This window comes from Pogoniulus pusillus, chromosome 19 (assembly GCF_015220805.1).
Source record: "Pogoniulus pusillus isolate bPogPus1 chromosome 19, bPogPus1.pri, whole genome shotgun sequence".
Taxonomy (NCBI): Eukaryota; Metazoa; Chordata; class Aves; order Piciformes; family Lybiidae; genus Pogoniulus; species Pogoniulus pusillus.
Window position 1 is genome coordinate 12,455,987 of NC_087282.1, and position 19,955 is coordinate 12,475,941.

General features: G+C 48.3%; 1 protein-coding gene across 7 annotated transcripts in view; it reads left to right on the forward strand.

Annotated features, from left to right (window-relative positions):
* The window catches only part of ARHGEF9 (Cdc42 guanine nucleotide exchange factor 9), a 252,705-nt gene that overhangs the window by 90,625 nt on the left and 142,125 nt on the right, over positions 1-19,955 (forward strand). The window contains exon 1 of one of the 7 annotated variants that reach the window (XM_064159337.1): positions 7,644-7,735. The exons of 5 other annotated variants lie outside the window; for them this stretch is intronic. In XM_064159337.1, coding sequence (XP_064015407.1) covers positions 7,706-7,735 — 30 coding nt within the window. In that variant the 5' untranslated portion in view covers positions 7,644-7,705. Of the gene's footprint in view, positions 1-7,643; positions 7,746-19,955 lie in introns of those variants that run through there. One more of the 7 variants, XM_064159341.1, reaches the window with a different exon arrangement.

Here is a 19,955-nt window from a genome sequence, read left to right on the forward strand (position 1 = left end):
TCTTGGGAGACCAATCTACTTGCCTTTCTGTGCAACAGCTTTGCTTATGGAGAGCCAAGCTGTCAGATGGTTATTCAAGCAGTAAGCTCCTGGACTTCAGTGAGAGCTTCAGCCAGCTGTGCCTTGGCTGGCTCATACTGCCACATCTCACTGCTCCCCTCTATGGGAGGAGAAGCGCTTCTGCTTCAGGCTGTAGTGTCTGTTGGTGGGTGTAGAACCAGGTCGAGGTGCTTTGTCCAAAAGCACCCACCTCTACTGAGATCCCCACTGGCTTTGGGTAGGGGAGAAGGGACAGACAGGGCTGTTAAAGCGCCAAGGTCATAAGGCTGTGGGCCCTGGAGGCTCTGTCCTACTAGGAAACATACCTCCAGGTAAGAGAGGAGCACAGATGCAGGGAATGTGGCTTAGCTGGTCCCTTCTGACCTTAAAATGCATGCCCTGGGGCAGCACCTATTGTTTCCTTGTAGATCTTCTCCTGAACATTCATAGATTCATGGAATGGTTTGGGTTGGAAGGGACCTTAAGGATCATCTAGTTCCAAGGGACACCTTACACCAGCCCAGGCTGCTCAAGTCCTCATCTAACCTGGCCTTGCACACCTTCAGAGAGGGGGCACCCACAACCTTCCTGGGCAACCTGTCCCAGTGTCTCCTTACCTTCACTGTAAAGAATTTCTTCCTGATATTCAGTCCAAATCTGTCATCCTCAATCTTCAGTCCATTCTCTCTTGTCCTTCCTGGCAGGGTGTTGGAACTCAATGATCTTTAAGGTCTCTTCCAACCCAGACTATTCTATGAATCTATGAATAGTAGTGTTAAGCTCTAGTTTTCTCTAAAAAGATTCTTTTTTGGATGCAGGTCTCTAAGTACACAAATGAAATGAATTTTTATGCCAGCATTGTGCTGCTTATAAAGCTTTTCCTTGCTCGAATTTAGTTTTATTCCTTGTTTTAATCTCCATAGGATTTTCCCTGAATAAGCAGAACTAGGGCAGTGCTAGTAACAGATGGACATAAAAAATGGCTTGGATGCTGGAGAGGCTTTTCAGGGGCCTGTGGATCTGAAGGTACTTTCCTCATCACCCAAAGAGTGCAATTTGGCTGCAGGTTATTAATTTTTGCCTCTAAAGCAGAGGTCTTAGCAACAGAGTGCGTTCCTTGGCAACAGGCTGCCATGGCTTGATTAAAACAGGAGTGAGAGTTTTAAAAATGCCACTCCTGGAAACAAAAAAGTTGAAAGATATTAGCAAATCAAATGGGCTGAGGCGTGAGTTGTCTTGTCAGTCAGAGGGGGGGGGACTAGGAAAAGGGAAGAGTAAACAAGAGCTTGGAGAACAGAAGACTTCAGGGAGACCTGACAGCTGTGTGTCAAAGTCTGAAGGGAACCTACAGGAAGGCTGGGGAGTGACTGTTTAGAAGGGCTTGTAGTGATAGGATGAGAGGCAGTGGTTTGAAACTGGAGCAGGGTAGATTTAGTTTGGCCATTAGGAGGAAATTCTTCACAATGAGAGTGGTGAAACACTGGAACAGGTTGCCTAAGGATGTGGTTGAGCCCCCATCCTTGGAGACATTCAAGATAAAAGTTGATGGGGCCCTGAGCAGCCTAATCTAGTTGGAGATGTCCCTGCTGACTGCAGAGAGGTTAGACAAGATGACCTTTGAGGGTTATTTCCAACCTGATGCAGTCTGTGATTCTAAGATGCAAACTATGGAGGTAATGTGGCTAACGAGCAGTTCTGGGAAGGAGGCAGGTATGGTGCTCCTATGGTTTGCCACCTTGCCAGGGGCTGGGCTGTAGCTCAGCCTGGCCATAGAGTCATAGAGTTGTTTTTGGTTGGAAAGACCATGGAGATCATCAAGTCCAACCATTAACCCAGCACTGCCAAGTCACCGCTAATCCATGTCCCTCAGTGCCACATCTCCATGACTTTGAAAGTCCTCCAGGGATGGGGATTCCACCACTGCCCTGTGGGCAGCCTGGGCCAGGCCTTGACAACCCTTTCAATGAAAAAGTTTCTTCTGATGTCCAACCTAACCCCCCCTGGAGCAATCTGAGGCCATTTCCTCTTGTCTTGTCACTTCTTATGAGGGAGAAGAAACCAACCCTCTACCTGTCTCCAACCTTCTTTTGGGCAATTGTAGACAGCAGTCTCCTCCTTTCCTCCACACTGAACAACCCCAGGATTCTCAATTACCTTTCACAGGACCTGTTCTCCAGACCCTTCAACTTTGTTGCTCTTCTTTGGACATGCTGCAGCACCTTGGTATCTGTCATCCTGCAGGACAGCCAGATTGGGTTGGGAGGAGCATCTCTGTCTGGGAGACCTTTAGCTGTGGACTCAATAGTTCACTTAATTAAAAAAATCCTCTTCAAAAATGGTCTCCAAACTGTGATTCTCCACTAAGGCTTTCCTGAAAGTTGCAATTCCAAATAATGGAAGCTTTCATTTTGTTAGTAAAATCAAACAAAAGTCCTTTGACTTTTGCTGTGGACAGCATGGCCATGGCTTCTTCCATCATTTATCTCCTTTACCCTAGGAGCAAGCTGTGTGTGATCCAACTCTGCCTGAAGCTAGGCTGGAGTCTGTCTGGAGGTGTTCAAAAAACATGGCACTGTGAGACATGCTTTAATGTCCAGAGTGGTCTTGGGTTGGTGTTTGGACTCAATGATCTTGGAGGACTTTTCCAACTAAAACAGTTCTATGATTCTGTGAAGTGGTTTTGAGCAGGTAGAGGTAGGTTTGGGCTCCACTCTCTCTCCCTGTTTTTATGTGTAGCTTCAGGCAAGAAAATGGCCTAAAATTGCACCAAGGGAGTTTTAGGTTGGAGGTAAGGAGAAAGTGCTTGATTGAAATGTTTCTCAAAGGCTGTAGCAGGCTCCCCAGGAGGGTGATTGAATCCCCATCACTGGAGGTGTTTGAGAGATGTGGTGATGGGGTTGGACTTGAAGATCTCCAAAGGTCCCTTCCAACCCCTAACATCCTGTGATCCTGTGGTGTTGAGGGATATGGTTTAGCAGCAGGCATGCTATGGTTAGAGAGTGCTTGGACTCAGTGATCTTGAAGGTTTTCTCCAACCAAAACAATTTCATGATTCTAAGTCAGGGTAGGACCTTCTGATCCTGCTTTGCAGCTGCAAGAGATAGATAATGATCTTTTTTTGTTTTGGTTGTTTTCTGTGGGCAACAGCAAGATGCCAATTGCTGACTTCACAGCAAATGATTCTTCTACACTTGAGTCCTCTGATTTATGGCTAAAACTCTTTTTGTGCCAGAGTTAGTTCAGAAGGATGCCTGTATCTCAGGCTTCTGAAGATGTCATCTCCTATTAAAGTGCAAACAAACCATCTTGTAATGTACCATAAATAATAATACTACTTTGCAAGAGCCTGAAGGGCTGCGTTATTGCTGTGCTAATCTGGGAGGCACTGGGCCATTATGAAAGTACTCCGTAGGGCTTGGAGGGTTTTTTCCTGCAGGAAGGTAGGCGTCTCATAGCTGTGGAGCGTGGCTGATTGGTTTCTAAAGCCAGGCTGGCTAATTCCTAGTAGAGGTTAGACAAATTCCCCTCCTTTCTCATTAATTAACCTGCAAGAGTTGGTGCCTTTTCTTTGCAGTTCAATAGAGACAATGGCTGCGAGAACATATTTGTGCTCTCTGCTATGTGGGGAAGAACATCTGCCTTCTGCAGCAGTGAAATAAGCATTGTGTGACAGGGCTTCTGCTTCAATGAGGCAATTCAGGGCTGGAATTTAAACAGGGAGGCGTTTGCTGGCCGATGTTCTCCAGAGCCTACAGTCACCGTCCTAGCTGGGGAGGAAAAAGAGAGTGGGAGAGAGAAGCAAAGGAAGGGAAATTCCCTGCTGAAGGCAGGAGCAGGGAAATGAGAATCATCTTGGAAAACATTTCCCTATCCAGAGAGGTTTATAGCTGTATTCTTAGGGTAGGATTAAAGAAAAGAGGCCTTGAAGATCTAAAGGAGATTTCAGTGGTGATGTGGTGATAGAATACAGTGAAGGAAAGAGATTAGAGGCAGATAAAATCCTGTAATGCTGCTGTGCTTCCTTCTCTGCTCTTGCAGGTTACAAGAAAACTAACCCCCAAGCATGGGATCCCACAGGTGTGGCTTGGATCTGTTTTGAGCTAGGAATCTGCACCTAGGAGCTGCCCTGTGATGAGCGAGGGAACTGGGGTTGTTTAGCCTGCAGAAAAGAAGGCTGATGAGAGACCCTCTGACTCTCTACAACTCTGAAAGGAGTTTGGAGCCAGGTGGAGGCTCCTCTCCCAAGGAACAAGTGACAGGACAAGAGAAGAAATGTCCTAAAGTTGTACTAGGAGAGGTTTAGGTTGCAGATGAGGAACAATTTGCTGCCTTTGAGTATTGTCAAGTCCTGGCCCAGGCTGCCCAGCATGGTGCTGGAGTCCCCATCCCTGAAGGGGTTTCAAAGCTGTGGAGGTGTCCTATGGGGACATGGTTTAGTGGTGACCTGACAGTGCTTGAGTTAACGTTTGGACTTAAAGGTATTTTCTAACCAGACAATTCCATGATTCTCTGATTCTCTTCCTGGCAGGGGTTCTAGGCTTGATCCCCTGCCTGCTGGCTTGCTGCACAACACTTTTTGTAGAGAGGGAGACAACAGAGGTGCATTGTTTTGGCAGGGAGAACACAGTTGGGTTTTTCTGAGATTGGGTGTGCCAGAGAGAATCACTGCCCCACTGAGCTGGGCAAGGATGGGTTTGTGTGCAGGCTGATGCTGATTCAGGGATTTGGCTCATCTCTGGTCCTTGTTGCCTTTTGTCACCTTGGCAGAGAGCAAAAATTAACCTAACAGCTTCTGGTTTACTTCTCCAATGATCTTAGCGTGAACAGGGCTGGGAACTGAAGCAGTGGAACATCAGTTTTATTGACAGGCCTGCTCAGCAGCTGACAGCAGGAGGAGAGAAATGGGTGTAATTCTGCTTGTTTCTAACAAGCCTCAACAGAAATTGTCCTCCTCCTCCAGATCCATTTTACCAGCTAGAGCAACAGGGTGGGACATGCCAGACAATTTCTCCCTCTGTTCGTGCTGCCAAGGTGAAGGTGGGTGTAACCTGGACTGAAGTTCACCAAGTTACTGGGGTGGTGCAGAGCATGTTTTAAAGAGGATCTTGTGCTTAAGAGAGTCTTGCTTATGGTACTTGTTTGTGTGCTGGACTGTCATACAGATCTCTGTTAATAGTTGCTCCTAGAAAACACATTTACCCTTCACCCATGTGGAGTTGTTACGCACATGCCCATGCACTTAGGATATCTGTCTGTCAGTCCTCCTGTCTCAGCTTTCTGCAGCCCCTGCTGCTCTTGAATCAGTTGGTGAAGTCTTGCTGGATCTGGCTGGCATGCCAAAGAGGTGATGACCTGTGAGTTCTGTGAAAAGCAGAGCTGCACAAAGATGTGGCCATCACATTTAGGAGGAGACAGGGCTCTACTCAGGGAGGAAGGTGAGGAGCAGACTCAGACTGAAAACAAATAGGTTGCAGAAGGGTTTTCAGAGATGGGATTTTCAGAGCAGAGTCCGAATTTGAACATAAACAACTTAGGTGAAGTTTATGCTACTTAACATCAGAAACTTAGGCAGAAAAAGGAGGCTGAGGGGAGACCTTCTGGCATTCTGCAACTCCGTGAAAGGAGGTTGGAGCCAGGTGGGGGTGGTCTCTTTTCCCTAGTAACAAGTGATAGGACAAGAGCAAATTACCTTAAACTGCCCCAGGGGAGGTTTAGGTTGGACATGAGAAACAATTTCTTACCCAAAAGGGCTATCAAGCCCTGGCCTAGGCTGCTCAGGACAATGGTGGAGTCCCCATCCCTGGAGGGATTTCAAAGCTGTGGAGATGTGGTGCTGGGGGACGTGGTTTGGTGGTGACCTGGCAGTGCTGGGTTAATGATTTGACTTGATGATCTTAAAGGTCTCTTCCAACAAAAACTACTTGGTGATTCTGTTTCCAGAACTTTGATATCTATAAGCATTTGCTCTCTGACTGTCTCTGGAATAATGACTCTCAGTGGCTGTGTACAAGGTGATGGAATGTGGCTTGATGTAACTGGAGCAACCTACATGGGACACAAGCCATGTAAAGAGGCTGGTCATCATCCCTTCAGTCCTGCCTGAACTCTTGTTCTGCCCTGTTTAAATAAGGGGAAGACACCTAGGCTCTGCTCTGGTGGTGCAGGGCTGGCAGAAAGGGGCAGTCGTGAGGAGGTGCTTCTTAGTTTCTGACTCAGACTCTCCAGCTGCAAGAAAGGTGGTGACTCCTGAGGAGGTCAGGAGCAGGAGACTGAAATGCCCTTCTGCCCTTGAGGGGGGAGTGGGTGTGAAAAACCCCAAACCATTCAACCCTAAATCCTCTGCAAATTAGAAGAGGAGACTGTAGCTTCTGTAGAGGCTTTGCAGTGTGTTGTGTGTAGTTCCAGTGCATCCAGTGTATCCACTGTGAGGATATCCTGGCTTTGGGCTTCTGTACCCACAGCAGTGTGTTCAGCCATTTCCCACATTGTCTCCACGATTTTTACCTATTCTCTCCTGCCTCTTAAGCTAGCTGCAGGCTTCATCATCTGCCAGAGAGGAGATCTCAGGACTACCGGTGGGATATTCTGCATGTGCTTAGGTGTGTGCCAGTCCTTGGACGGGCTGCTCCTTCCTGCGGGCACTTGGCTCCAGGAGGAAGGGCGGAAGGCTGTGGCCACAGCGCAGCATCCTCTTGGAGAACAGCCTTGGCCAACATCTTTCCAGCTCCACATCTCCACTGAAATGGGGAGAACCATGTCGACATACGTGTCCCAGCTGGAGGAACCGAAGGGATTCCATCCTGTTTCCAGTTGGCTCTGCACATCCCATATGCTATCTCCGCAGCTCCTGGCCAGCGCCGGACGGACTGAGTTCATCTGCCCCGGCCTGGTGGGTGCCTCTGGTGATGGTGAATGCTTATTGAGGGTCCTGTCTTCTCTGACTGTGTGTTGGGGCTGCTGCTTCTTTGTTCTGACCAGGAAAAATCAAGGGGAACAGGCAGGAGGGCTCAGAGTTTTAGCGGGGAGCAGAGTGGGGTGCTGGAAGAGGATAACCCCAGGCAGGTAGCACTTCTCATGGCGAAGAGGGTTTTTCTGTGGTGGGAAGGGGACTTACCCTGCATGCGGAGAGCAGAGTGAGAACTTACTGCCCTTCAAACGTCAGCAGAATCCCCAGCCCCTTGCTGAGCTGGAGGCATGTGCTGGCTCTGCAGATCTGGGAGTCCCATCCTGCCGGGGGCGAGGGTGACCAGCCACGGGCAGACGATGGAGGACAGGGGTACTGAGCACCCATGAGGACCCTCCTGAAGTTCTCATCGATCCTCCTTCTCTTCTTCCCCCCGTTCTACTCCCCTCCTGCATAGTTTTCAAAGCATGGCAAGGGGAAAGAAAGAAAAAAAAGGGAAAAAAAAAGAAAAGGACATCCCCCTCCCCTGAAATCCCTGTGACTGAAACAAATAACAGCAACCCCAGGTAGTGAGGAGGCTGCTAACAACCTGCTCCTGACAGGCACGGGATTGCTGGGCTGAGGGATGTCTGACTGAAAGCTCCAGCCTAGGGTGGGGGTGGGGGGGGCTTCTTTTTTTTTTTCCCTGCCAGCTCTCGCCAGGCAGTAGGGATTTTTTTTTCCTCTCCCCTCCCTGATAATAAGGACATCATCAGAAGCAAGATGCAGTGGCTAAGGGATGGATCAGGAATGGTGAGTTCAGGTAGCTATGGCTTTCTCTTTTCCTCTTATTGCAGTACTTGGAGGGGGAAATAAGGCTCTGTCCTACCTCCTGACTCCTCCTTTACTCCCTGTCCTTGAAACCATTGATCACTCTGTAGCCATTTTATGGACTCTGCATTCCTCAAACTGCTGAGCAAAAGAAGAAATGAAGAGGAAGGGAGGAGGAGGAGGGTTGTGCATGTGCTGGGGCGTGGGAGGTGGGTTTCACCAGGGTGAACTGGTGGGTTTTGGGGAGAGGGGGGGAAGCAAAGGGTTTTTCCAGGTGCTGGCATGGGGTTGTGTGGTAGAAGAGCTGAGGGGAGAGGACTGGGAGGAGAGGAGCACCGAAACGGAGCTGCTGGCTGGCGGCAGCGTTCCTGGGACCTGTCAGATCTGCCCCTTCCGCGGATGATGAGTTGCGGTGCGGGGGGAGTCCGAATTTGCTGCTGAGACCGAGCCTTTGCTTGCATCCGGCTGTGAACCGCTCCTGAGGTGGGGAGCTCCGGGAGAGCGGCTGAGACAGTGACAATACTGCCAGTCTGCCCCCGCTGTGCCTGCAGTACAGCTCTGGGGGCAGCGGGGAAGTCCCCCCCATCTCAGCCAGGGTCCCCGTTTCTCATTCAGAAACTTCCCCGGCAAGAGATGCGGTTGTTATTGAGATCCTCCTCCTCCCAGCTCTCCCTCCCTGCACTGCTTTGCTTTGCAGTGGCATTTCCCTCCGCTCTGCCCGGTCTCTGCACCGTGTTTTGCAGGGGTTTTCTGGTGTGTTTTACCCTTCCCTGGGCGTTTTTCATCCTGCGGGGAGCCGCGGGGCATCCCTGCGGGGTGGTCCCATGGCATGGACCCGTGCTGGCGTCACCTGGCTCAGCCCCTGCGTTTGGGCGCTGTTGGGGGCACCCAGCAGATGTTGCTGGCAGCGGGAATGATTCTGGAGCCAGAAATCGCTGCCCACATCTCCTGCTGCCCGTCCGCCAGCTCCGTGATGCCCTCTGGGCAGCTTGCTCTTGCCCTCCCTCCACTCTAAGATACTTAGACAAACAGAAGCTTAACGGTTTGTGCTTCTGAAAGACTCTAACCCGGCACTGGAATCTTGATGTGAGGGTACAGGCAGCAGCCTACAAAATATTTAGGGTCCCGCTTAAGGCTTTTCTACCACCCAGCAACACTTTGCGGGGGGGGGGTTTCTGCCTCCTCCCAGCCTCTGAGCATCCAGGATTTTCCTTCTTCTCTGCCACTCTATTCCCACCTCTCCCAGCACAGAGCACTTCTCTCCTCTCTGCTGGTGTCTAAGCAACATAAATCTCCTTTCACCCCTTTGCCCATTTACATCTTCAGCAATTAATACGCTGAAAGAAAAGTGGTGCTGGAAAAGCTGGATCTGGCTCGTCCTTCCTTTTCCTTTCTTCCCCAATGACTGCTGAGCTCTGCTGGGGACGTGGTGCAGGGCGAGTTGCTTTTCTAATTGACATAGCACAAAACTTGACGCTTTCTTGCCCTCTTATCTTTGCAGCTGCCTTTCTTGCTGCTGGCAATAAGAGAGACTTTGTTATTTTGTTCTGATTAGTTTAATCTTTCCCTTCTTTTAGAGAGGAGTTAGAGTGGGTGCTGAATAGCATGCAAATTAAAACATTGGTCGGGAGGTGTGTGTGTGGCGGTGAAGTAAAAATTCCTGTGGTTGGTTCTGAAGCAGGTTTCACTCAGGAATTTCCAAATGTTGTTCCTTCTAAGGGAAAAAAACAGAGGGCTGTGGTTTCTGTGGTTTACACAGCTCTCAACCTCCAGTATTCAAAGATGCTCCACATACCTCTAGATCACCTGAAAATAAGGTGTAAAATGATTAGAAAGCGACAAAGCCAAACTGAACCAAATCAAGCAAATCCAGCAGAGATCTTTGCAGCTCCTAGTTGATTGGATAGGGCTAGGTGATGGGTTGGACTGGATGATCTTGGAGGTCTCTTCCAACCTAGCTGATTCTGTGGTTCTTGGAACAAGAAGCCTGATGCCTGGGGTGGCATGGTTGTGGTCTGAGGGATTTGATGGGTGGACGGCGCTCCTGTGCTTGGAGATTCGGAGTTCTGAAGCCAAGGTCCTTGTGACACTCAGTGTCATAAATCCTGCTCTCTTTCTGCAAGATAAGGCATGCTGATCCAGATGTCTTGGCCAAGTGCCAACACAGACAGCTACATCCCATCTAATGCAGATTTTCCCTGCTCTTCCCATTGATGAGTGACTCCAATTTTTAATATTTAAGAGGCTGGCTCATGTTGGTGTACTCTGCTAAACAAACAGGTTACTTCACACTAGAAGTAGCTGCATTTCAGCAGGTCAGTGTGAATAGGAGTTGGTTGGACTGGATCCTCACAGGTCACTTCCATCCCCCAACCATTCTGTGATTCTGTCATCTGCCTATGGATAAAAAGTCCATAGAAGTAGAAAATTACTTCGTTTCCTCTTAAATGAGGCTTGGATGATCCACTCACAGTGATTAAACTGCCTACCATGCACTGAAGAACCTTCATATTTCATCTAGAGCAACACTGGACCAGTTGTCCTCAGCTCTGAGCTTTTCTTGTGGATTTTCAGCTGTGATTTTTTTTACCTTGTCTGTGTAACATTCAAGAATAACTATAGAGATCTATTCTGGATAGCACCTTGGATCTTGATTTATGCAGACACATCAGTGCAGCCCAGCACTGATTTCAGTGCTGTTTTATGTTGTTGACAGTGCTTGCTTGGGTTGAAGAACCAGAGCTCTTCGTCTTGAACAACTCTGAGCAAGCTGATCTCTAGTGGAAGGTGTCCCCTGCCCATGGCTGGGGGGCAGGGTTAGAACTAGATGACCTTCAAGGTTCCTTCCAATCCAAACCATTCCATGAGTCTGTGATCTAACCAGAGTAAGTCGTCTCAAAGAAGCATGTCACTAGCACTTTACAAGTGATAGTACCTTTTGTTCTTGTGGCAGGTGGCTCTTTTTTCTATGTCAGCCCCTTAAACCATTTATTATCCATCAATACCAAGCTGTTGGGGTTGCTTTTTCCCTCCTTTGCATGTGCTGCTTTCCCTTTCCCAAACAATTAATCTTTTCCCAATTACACTGCCATCCCATGAGGGTATTTTACATGCTCCACTGGTACTCAGTTGCTAAACTCTGCTAGTATCTGTTTCTAACCCAGAAAGATGAAACTAATTGTCATTGGTAGTGATGAGAATAATCTCCATGTCTGATGGGCATTGCAAGCAGGAGGATTATTTGGTTTGGTGTTCTGCACGGAGGTATCGATCTGGCACAACAATCAAATTAGCTGGGTTAAATCCTGCCCTTATGCAGCCTTTTCTGGGACAAGTTTCTTACCTGACAGGGACAGACCTTTCCTCCAAGGCTTTGGTTGTATGATAAACAAGACAAGTGTGTATCTTCCTTGGTTGTTCCTCACAGAGCTTAGTGTTGTGCTGGGGAAATCAGGGTGGAGCCATGAGCCTTAAAAGACCCAGAATCCAAATGTGGTTTTGTTTGGTTTTTTTTTTTAATCCATAATATCTGCCCTTATTTTTACAGTTCAAATATTTAAAACAAATCTCTTGATGTTTTCCATTTCTACCATCCACAAGAAGTAAACTCTCATAAATCATGATTTAAAATGTGTCAGGAAGGAATTTAATGAATAGAAAGTCCAGCTACTGCAAGCAGTGGAGATGGAGCAGGACAGTTCAGCAGCCAGAAGCTCATAGAATTACAGAACTGGTTTAGTTGAAAAAGACCTCTAAGATCAAGTCCAACCATCAACCTGAGACTATGATGACCATTAAATCATGTACTAGAGTGCTATGCCACACCTGGAGGTGTCTTAAATACCTCCAGGGATGATGACTCCACCACCTCCTTGGGCAGCCTGTCCCAATGCCTGACCACTCTTGCAGCAAAGTGATTTTTTGTCATGGCCGATCTAAACCTCCCCTGGCACAATGTCAGGATGTTTTCTCATCTTTTCCTAGCTTCCTTTTCTCCAGACTAAACACCCTTGTTCACTCAGCCAGGGTGCCTTGTTCTCCAGACCCTTCACCAGCTTTGTTGCCCTTTTCTGGACCCACTCCAGCACCTCAGTGTCCTTGGAGTGAGTGGCGCAAAACTGACCCCAGGGCTCAAGGCATGGTCTCACCAGTGCCCTGGAAGGAGTAGCAAAGTTACCCACGTAACTGTCTTAAATGAGTCCCTGCTGACTCAGGGGGGGTTGGACTAGATGACCTTCCAAGGTCTTTTCCAACTCAAAACAGTCTATACAGCTCTATGATTTTCCCTTACCGATTCTTCTCCTCTTGTCAGTCTGCAAATCATGGTGTATTTAAAGTACAAAGACTCTCCGGGCTCCTTAATCCTGAAAAGCTCAGTGTGAAGTTGGGAAAAGAGAAGTGGAAGAAAGAGCTTGGATCCAATTTCCATTTTTTAGAAGTTTAGATAAGGAAATGCTGTTTGGTGAAGAGAAGCCAGGCCAGGGTGGGATGTAAAAACGATTTTGCAGCATCCAAGCATTAGGGAAAAATGGGATAAGAGGCCCAGGGAACCCTGGACTCCCAGAGAGATCAAAGAGAAGACGGAACACTTAGCTCACTGCTGGTGGAGCACATCAAGATGAAGCACCCTAGGAAACTGCAGTGACCTGTGGACAGCTTGGTTGTCCTGCAGAGGATGTTGCTTGATCAGTCGTGTCTCTACTCCACAGCTGCAGTAAGGAAGGCCTTTTTCCATGAAAGAGTAGCTTATTGCAGGTTTGTTTGTGTTCATCTTTGCATCTGCTGTCACTGGAGGCTGCTACTTGGGTTGAAAGGATTGTCAAGAACTGGCCCATTCCCCATCACTGGAGGGGTTTCAAAGCTGCAGAGATGTGGTGCTGAGGGACATGGCTTAGGGGTGACCTGGCAGTGCTGGATCAGTGTTTGGATTTGATGATCTTAAAGATCTTTTCCAACCCAAACAATTTGGTGATTCTGTGAATGAGTTCTGCAGGTTCTGGGGAGCTGTGTCTGCTGCAGTACCAGAGAGCTCCCAAAGCTTCACTCAGTCCTAACTAGCGTCTGTCTTGGTGGGATTTTCCTCACCCACGTAGCTTCTCTTCTGGTGCCCATTTCCCTCCCAGTTTGGGGATTCTTTTATCCTTCAGTTAGAGCCTCCTGCCAGCATTGCTGTAAGAGTACACAAGAAACATGCAGGTTAAGGAGGGGCTGGTGTTGTGGTAAATTAGAAGCTTTGCACAAGTAGCTGGTATGAGCTGACAGTTGTCCCTGTGACAGTCCCAGGATGGGTTTAGCTCAAGTCCCACATGCAGACCATGGTTCTGTGCCCCAATTCCTCCCTGCTGGATAACTGACATGTTGATAACTACTCTGTTTCCTGAGACAGCTCCCAGTGGTTCTAGGTTGGACCTCACTCATTGCTCTCTACAACTCCCTGCAAGGAGGTTGCAGTGAGGTGGGGGTTGGTCTCTTCTCTCTAGTACCAGGTAATAGAATGAGAGGAAATGGCCTGAAATTGTGCCAGGGGAGGGTTAGGTTGGAGACGAGGAAAACATTTCTTTCCTGCAAGGGTAGTCAGAACAGACTGCCCAAGGAGGTGCTGGAGTCACTGTCCCTGCGGGTGTTCAAGAAATAGGTGGACATGGCACTTTGGGACATGGTTTAATGGCCATGGTGGTCTTAGGTTGATGGCAGGACTCAGTGATCTTAGAGATGTTTTCCAAGCAAAACAATTCTATGATTCTGTGACTAGATGATCCCCAGAGATTCCTTCCAAACCCCACATGCTGAGATTGTGAGATTCATCAGGGCTGTGTGGAAAACCCTTTGAGATCATTGTTTGGAGGATTCTGTGGCATCAAAACGTGAATCAGTTTTGGGTAGAGCATGGTGCAGAATGCGCTGGCTGAGAAACCACACGTGCCATGTGGTCACCGAGTCCATCTGTCCCTCCTGCCTGCAGGGTTTTGGTGGCTGAGCACAGCAGGTTTTGTAAACTAAGAACCTGTTTTCTTTGTATCTAGTCAAAGGGTTTTTCTCTTTTTTTAAACACTTCTTGAAAAATCTCTGAACTGCTTCAAGAGAACATCTTAATGTATTTCTGACATTAGCTGCTTCTCCTCCAGAACGGTTTTGCTCTGAATCTCTTTGAGCCTGGCTGTTATTTTGAACATGGCTAATTCCCTCAGTGACTAAGCTCTTAGATAATAGGACAAATTCATCAAGTTTGCTCGGTCTCCCATAGCTTCCATTGTTACGAAAAGGCATTTTATGGAGGGGAAAAAATACTAAAGTTGTCTACTGGAGAATGTGGACAGGGAATAGTGAGACCAAATCTAGAGTGTTGGGTCCAGGTCTGGGCTCCCCTGGTCAAGAGAGCAAGGAACTACTGTCGAGAGTCCAGCAGAGGCTGCAAAGATGTTTAGGGGTCTGGAGCATCTCTGTGAGGAGGAAAGGCTATGAGAGCCCTGGGGCTGTTGAATCTGGAGAAGAGCAGCCTGAGAGGGAATCTGATTAGTGTTCAGCAAGAACTAAATGGTAGAGGGCAAGAGGATGGGGCAAGACTCTTGTCAGTGGTACCCAGTGATGGGACAAGAGGCAACAGGCACAAAGTAAAACCCAGGAGGCTCCACCTGAACAGGAAGAGAAACTGGTTTGCTGTGAAGGTGCTGGAGCCCTGGTTGCCCAGAGACGTGGAGTCTCCTTCTCTGTCCCAGATGTACATTGTGATCCTGGGCAGGCTGCTGTGGGTGACCCTGCTTTAGCAGAGGGGTTGGACTGGATGATCTCCAGAGATCACTTCCAACCCCCACCATACTGGGATTCTGTGAAGTGAAGCCCAGTTGCTGACGCAGAGCTCTGGTGATCTCCCTCTGAACCCAAACTGCTGCATTCATGTGCAGAAATGCTCTGTTCAGAGGGGATCCCAACTTCTGTCTGCCTAACTCTGCCATGCTACAGAATTCCTTGGATTTAACTTAAGGTGATGTTGGGCATGCAGTAAATGCCACTGCAGCGTCTCTGCTGTAGTTGTTTCCAGGTTGCAGGCTGAAGTGCTCAGAGCTCCTGGTTTAGGTAACATAGCAAACCTCAGCTCTAGCCCCTTGGATTTCTGCGTTGGCGCTGCCGATTAACAAGGCACAAGTGCAGTTTGTGCTTCTTGAAGGAGCCAACGCAGCACCAGATTCTGTTCAGAGCCTGTGGAGTTCAACCCATGGCCTCCAGTAGGCAGGTTGATCCCTGTGATCCCACCCAGCTGGTGTCCCTTTGGCTCACCACAGTCACACATTGTCATGAGCGGTCGGCAGGAGGGCAGCGCTGGTTGCTCCTGGAAGGATGTTCTATGGCAGCAGATGGGGACCACAGCCTGTCAGAGCTCCTGCTGCAAGTGATCCCACTGAGCTGGGGTGGAATAGGCAATGAAAGTGGCTGGCACTCATTTCCCTCTTTTGGAGAAAGAAAAAGCTATAAACTTCTCCTTCCTTTCTAATGCTGCTATTACTGCTGATAAAAATGCGTGGTTTATGTTCTGTTCCTCCATCCACTGATATCCAGCTGGAATTCCTACTTCATTAGCTTGTCACGCATCGTTTTCTTCATTAAAACAGTGCCAGGTTTGAGAGGCTGCTCCCTCTGCTTTTTTTTTGGGTGGGGAGGCAGAGTGAGTGGGAGAAAATGATTTATATGGAAAGTATCTAATTCTCTAGGTTAATTTGTGTGAAGAACATGAGACCCATGGGTCAGCCTCTTAATAAGATGGCTTTTGCTGTGCTCAGTGTCTTGACAAGCAGAAAACAAGGCAAGCTACAGCCAACAGTGTCACAGAAGAACTCTGCCCTAGTGACACCACAGCTGAAGTGGTGTCCATCCAGTTCTGGGCTCCCCAGGTCAAGAAGGGTCATGGAACTACTGGTGAGAGACAAAGATGCTGAAGGGCCTGGAGCATCTATGTGAGCAGCAAAGGCTGAGAGCCCTGGGGCTGTTGAGCCTGGAGAAGAGCAGCCTGAGATGGGATCTGCTCAGTGCTCAGCAAGAGCTGAAGGGTGGGGGGCAAAAGGATGGGGCCAGACTCTTCTCAGTGGTGTTCAGTGACAGAACAAGGGACACAAACTGCAACCCAGGAATTTTCATCTGAACACAAGGAGGAACTTATTTGGTGTGAGAGTGCTGGAGCCCTGGAGCAGGCTGCCCAGAAAGGCTGTGGAGTCTCTTTCTCTGGAGAGATTCCTAATCCAGCTGAACATTGTGATCCTGGACAAGCTGCTGTGGGTGCCTTTGCTGTAGCAGACAGGTTGTAGAGTTGATCTCCAGAGCTCCCTTCCAACCCCTACCATGCTGGGATTCTGGGAAGGGATAAGAAAAGGGCAATTTCTTTCCACCCTCATTCTCTTGTGTGAAGCAGGGTTGTGACTTCTCCTTCCATCTGCCTTAGCTTTGTGACCTGACTCTCAGTAAGTCATGGGACCTGCCTGGGCTCAGCTTTCCTGACATGCACATGGTAGATAATTTCCTGTTTCCCTCAGAGAGTGCTCAGGCTGACAGAGCAGCAGCAAGAGGCTGAATAACAATTCCCAAGGAGTGTGCTGCATCAGGACTCTCCAATTCATAACCCTTTGCATTTCTCTTGGTTCACTGAGGCAGGACCTGATTTGGCCAAGGCCATAAGCAGCGCTGGTGCGGGAGGGAACTGTTTGGAGGAGAGGGAAGAGTCCTGGTGCTCATTAAACACAGGCTTTGTGCAAGGTGAGACAGTAAAGGCAGAAAGCAGAACCAGAAACTTCCTTTTTGCCTGCTTTCTCCTCTGGGTGGTTTCTAGGATTGCTCTTGAGCAGGTGCATCGTGGACCAAGTTGTTTCCATCCTGCCTTGCCTCTTGCTCTTGCACTGCTGATTGCTGGACCTCTGCAGGCTTAGGCAAAGGGAAACACTCTGTGAGATAGGCTTTTGAACTGCATGGGAAATGTGATGTGTTGAATTTCAGAGGACCTTCCTGGCCTGTTGCAGAGATGGCTGTACTTCTTATTGCACTTACCACTTTGTCCAGGCATGTGGTAGTGGGAAGATTTCTGCAATTTGATGTCAGAAATGAGTGCATTCCTGTAAGAACTCCTCTAAGAGTGCCTGGGGGGAGCAGTGGGAGGAAGAGGCTTGTCTTGGATGTTTCTGCAGTCTGAGCTTTGTTTTTCACCTTGTTTCCAGGCTCAGCTGCAAGCCCACAAGCCTGAGAAGTCAAATGCAGAAGTATTCCTTGAGGCCAGGGTGGTTTTTTTTTCCCTCTTCCCAGACAAAAGAGAGCTTATATAAGGTTAACATGAACATCTGCATTCAATAGGTCCTTATGTCAGTCCTGAAGTCTTTCTCTGTGACCAGGGTGATTGGCATTACCACACCTGATTTTTGCTTGATTTCAGAGTTGGTTTTTTTCCTGTTCTTTGTCAAAACTGGGAGTCTGAGGATGCTTCTTTAGAGTTCAGGCTGGAGTATGGAGCAGATGCAAGGGGAAGAGAAAGCACTTCAAACATGATTGCTAGGGGCAGGAGATTTTAGTCTGCCTTAATGCTTTGAGTTCATATAAACTTAAAAATAGAAGTTTTGTTTGTTCTCACCACAGTCAAAGGAGGAGAGTGGATTCAGTCCCCCCAGACAGGCTCGTTCCAGCCTGATTTGTGTGATAAGAACATTGCTTCTTGTTGCTCCCCCAGGGCTGGGGCAGAGCTGTGCAGGTGTCCATATATGGCACATCATGGCAGCAGGGGCACCCTAAGCCATGCCAGGATGCAGGTGACACCTGGTCAGGGTGCTGTGGAAGAAGCATCTGGGCACCTTGTAAGACAACACTGAGAAGGCTTTTGCTTTATTTCCCCCTCCCTCCCCCTCCTTCCCAGCATCATGTAAGTGCTTTAATTCTTTGGCAGAGGAAAGAGCACCATCTGCTGAGATGCTGGGTCTGTTTGAGAAGGAACCAGAACTAACTGAGGTCTGGAGATGTGGTCTAAGCCAGCCTTGGTTTGTATCAGATATGTTGCTACTGCCCTTTGCTCGCGGGGTTAAGAGCTGTTGATCTGCAGCATGGTTGTTATTCGAGGTGGGGGTTACACAAGTGTGTCACAATCTCCCTGTCCCATCTCTGATTGTTATCTGACTGTTTGCATTAAGGGAAATTGTTGAAAATGAATGAACCTCTACACTGGGGACATCACTGTGGTGTGGGTCCTTTCTTGTTTTCAGAGATAAAGTGAGGAATGGTAGTAACAAGTGATAGGATGAGTGGAAATGGCCTCAAGTTGCACTATGGGAAGTTTTGGTTGGCCATTAGAAGAAACTTCTTCACTGTAAGGGTTCTAGAAGACTGGGAACAGGCTGCCCAGGTGGAATCCCCATCCCTGGAGGTGCTTCACAGAGGCAGAGATGTGGTACTGAGGCATATGGTTTAGCACCAGATTTGTTAGAGAATGGTTGAACTTGATGTTAAAAGTCTTTCCCAACCAAAATAATTCTGTGATGCTATGATTCTGCTATGGCTTGCTTGAGTTCTGTGTGTCTTTGTATATAGTACCAGTGGTCAGGCTGTGGAGGTCACTGTGATGCTCCCTGGTTTTTGGTAAAAGTCTTGGGTTTATTTTTTCATGGAGTATTTAGAGCAGTGACTCCAAGATGCTCAGGTCCATCCCCACAGCCTCTGAGCTTTGTCTGCTGCTCTTGGCCAGACGTAGCAGCGCAGTGGCAAACTCAGCCTCCAGCAGTGCCCCACGTCCTCTAAACATTGCAAAAGAGGGCTTAAAAACTGCACTTCTCTATTCTCACACTTTTAGTCTTGCTGCAAGAACAGTTTGCTTCAGGAGCTCTTCAGTTTGCTCTGATCTCTTCCCCATCCACCTACTCTCCCACTTCACTGCTTAGCAGGGTCCCAACTCAGCCTTTTCGTATGTACTTATTTCTCAGGTCTTTTTATGGCTCACCAGCTCTTGAGATCATCCTATCCTTGCCCACCTCTGCCTCTTGTCTTTCTGTAATGGTATTTTCTCTTAGGTCTGTGAATTAATCATTTGCTTCTCTGTGTTGTGGATTCTTGAAACATGCGGTGCAGTTTATGGAGCATGCTGGGAGAAGCCACCCCACTGCTTTGTTTGCCTCTCTGGTGGAGAGGCTGTGGGAGGGAGGACTGGGGCAGAGAGTGAGATGGAAAACATCCTTCTAAGGGAGATGTGGAGAGCAAGGAAAAGGAAGTAGTAGAGGAAGTTACTGGAAGAAAGTCCCAAGTTCATGTGGATAAGGAGGAAACTTTGCATTGGAAGGATGGGGTGGACAGGCAGGATGAGGTGAGCGTCTGGAAAGATAACTTAAACTCCCCAAATGAGCCTCCTGACATTGTCTGCAGAGATATTCGTCCGTTAAGGGTTGGACTTGATGATCTTAAAGATCTTTTTCCAGCCCAAATGATTCCATAATCTGTCGTTCTATTTTGGGTAAGGAATTTTAAGTATTTGGGGATTTTAAAGGCTTTTTGTGAAGCCAGTCCACAAACACAGAAGATTACAGAGATTCTCAGGGGAAACCTGCCCTTTGCAGCAGCTCTGCAGCCCGTGGTGGTTCCTCCCACCTGGCTGGAGGATGAGAGCAGAGAAGAGACAGAGGCAACTCCCAGTTTAAGAAAATCCATCTTTTGGGAAAACTAGCAAATCATAATCCCTCTGACCTTTAATCTCCAAACTCTTGACCTTAATTCCTGCCTAGATTTAGAAAACATAATTAATTTGCTGCTCTCCTCATGATCTCTCATGAAGTCAAACCTTGCATGGGTGCCTGACGTTGGGCATGAGAGAGCAGTTGCCCAACTCCTGCCCACGTGTCCCTGGGTGCTGTCATTGTTTGTTGTTCTTCAAGAGAAGCATTAAATTAAAATGGAAAGTTGAAACAGCTCTCATGGTGTCAGATAGCTCTCTACAGCTCCCTGAAAGGACACTGGACCCAAGTGGGGATTGGTCTCTTCACCCTAGGAACAAGCGACAGGATAAGAGAATGTGGCTTCGAGTTCCCCTAAGGGAGATATAGGTTGGATGAGAGGAATAATTACTTCCCCTTAAGGGTTGTTAAGGCCTGGCCCAGGCTGCCCAGGGCGGTGGTGGAGGCTCCATCCCTGGAGGGGCTTCAAAGCCTTGTAGATATGCTACTGAAGGGCAAGGTTTAGTAGCCACCTGGCAGTG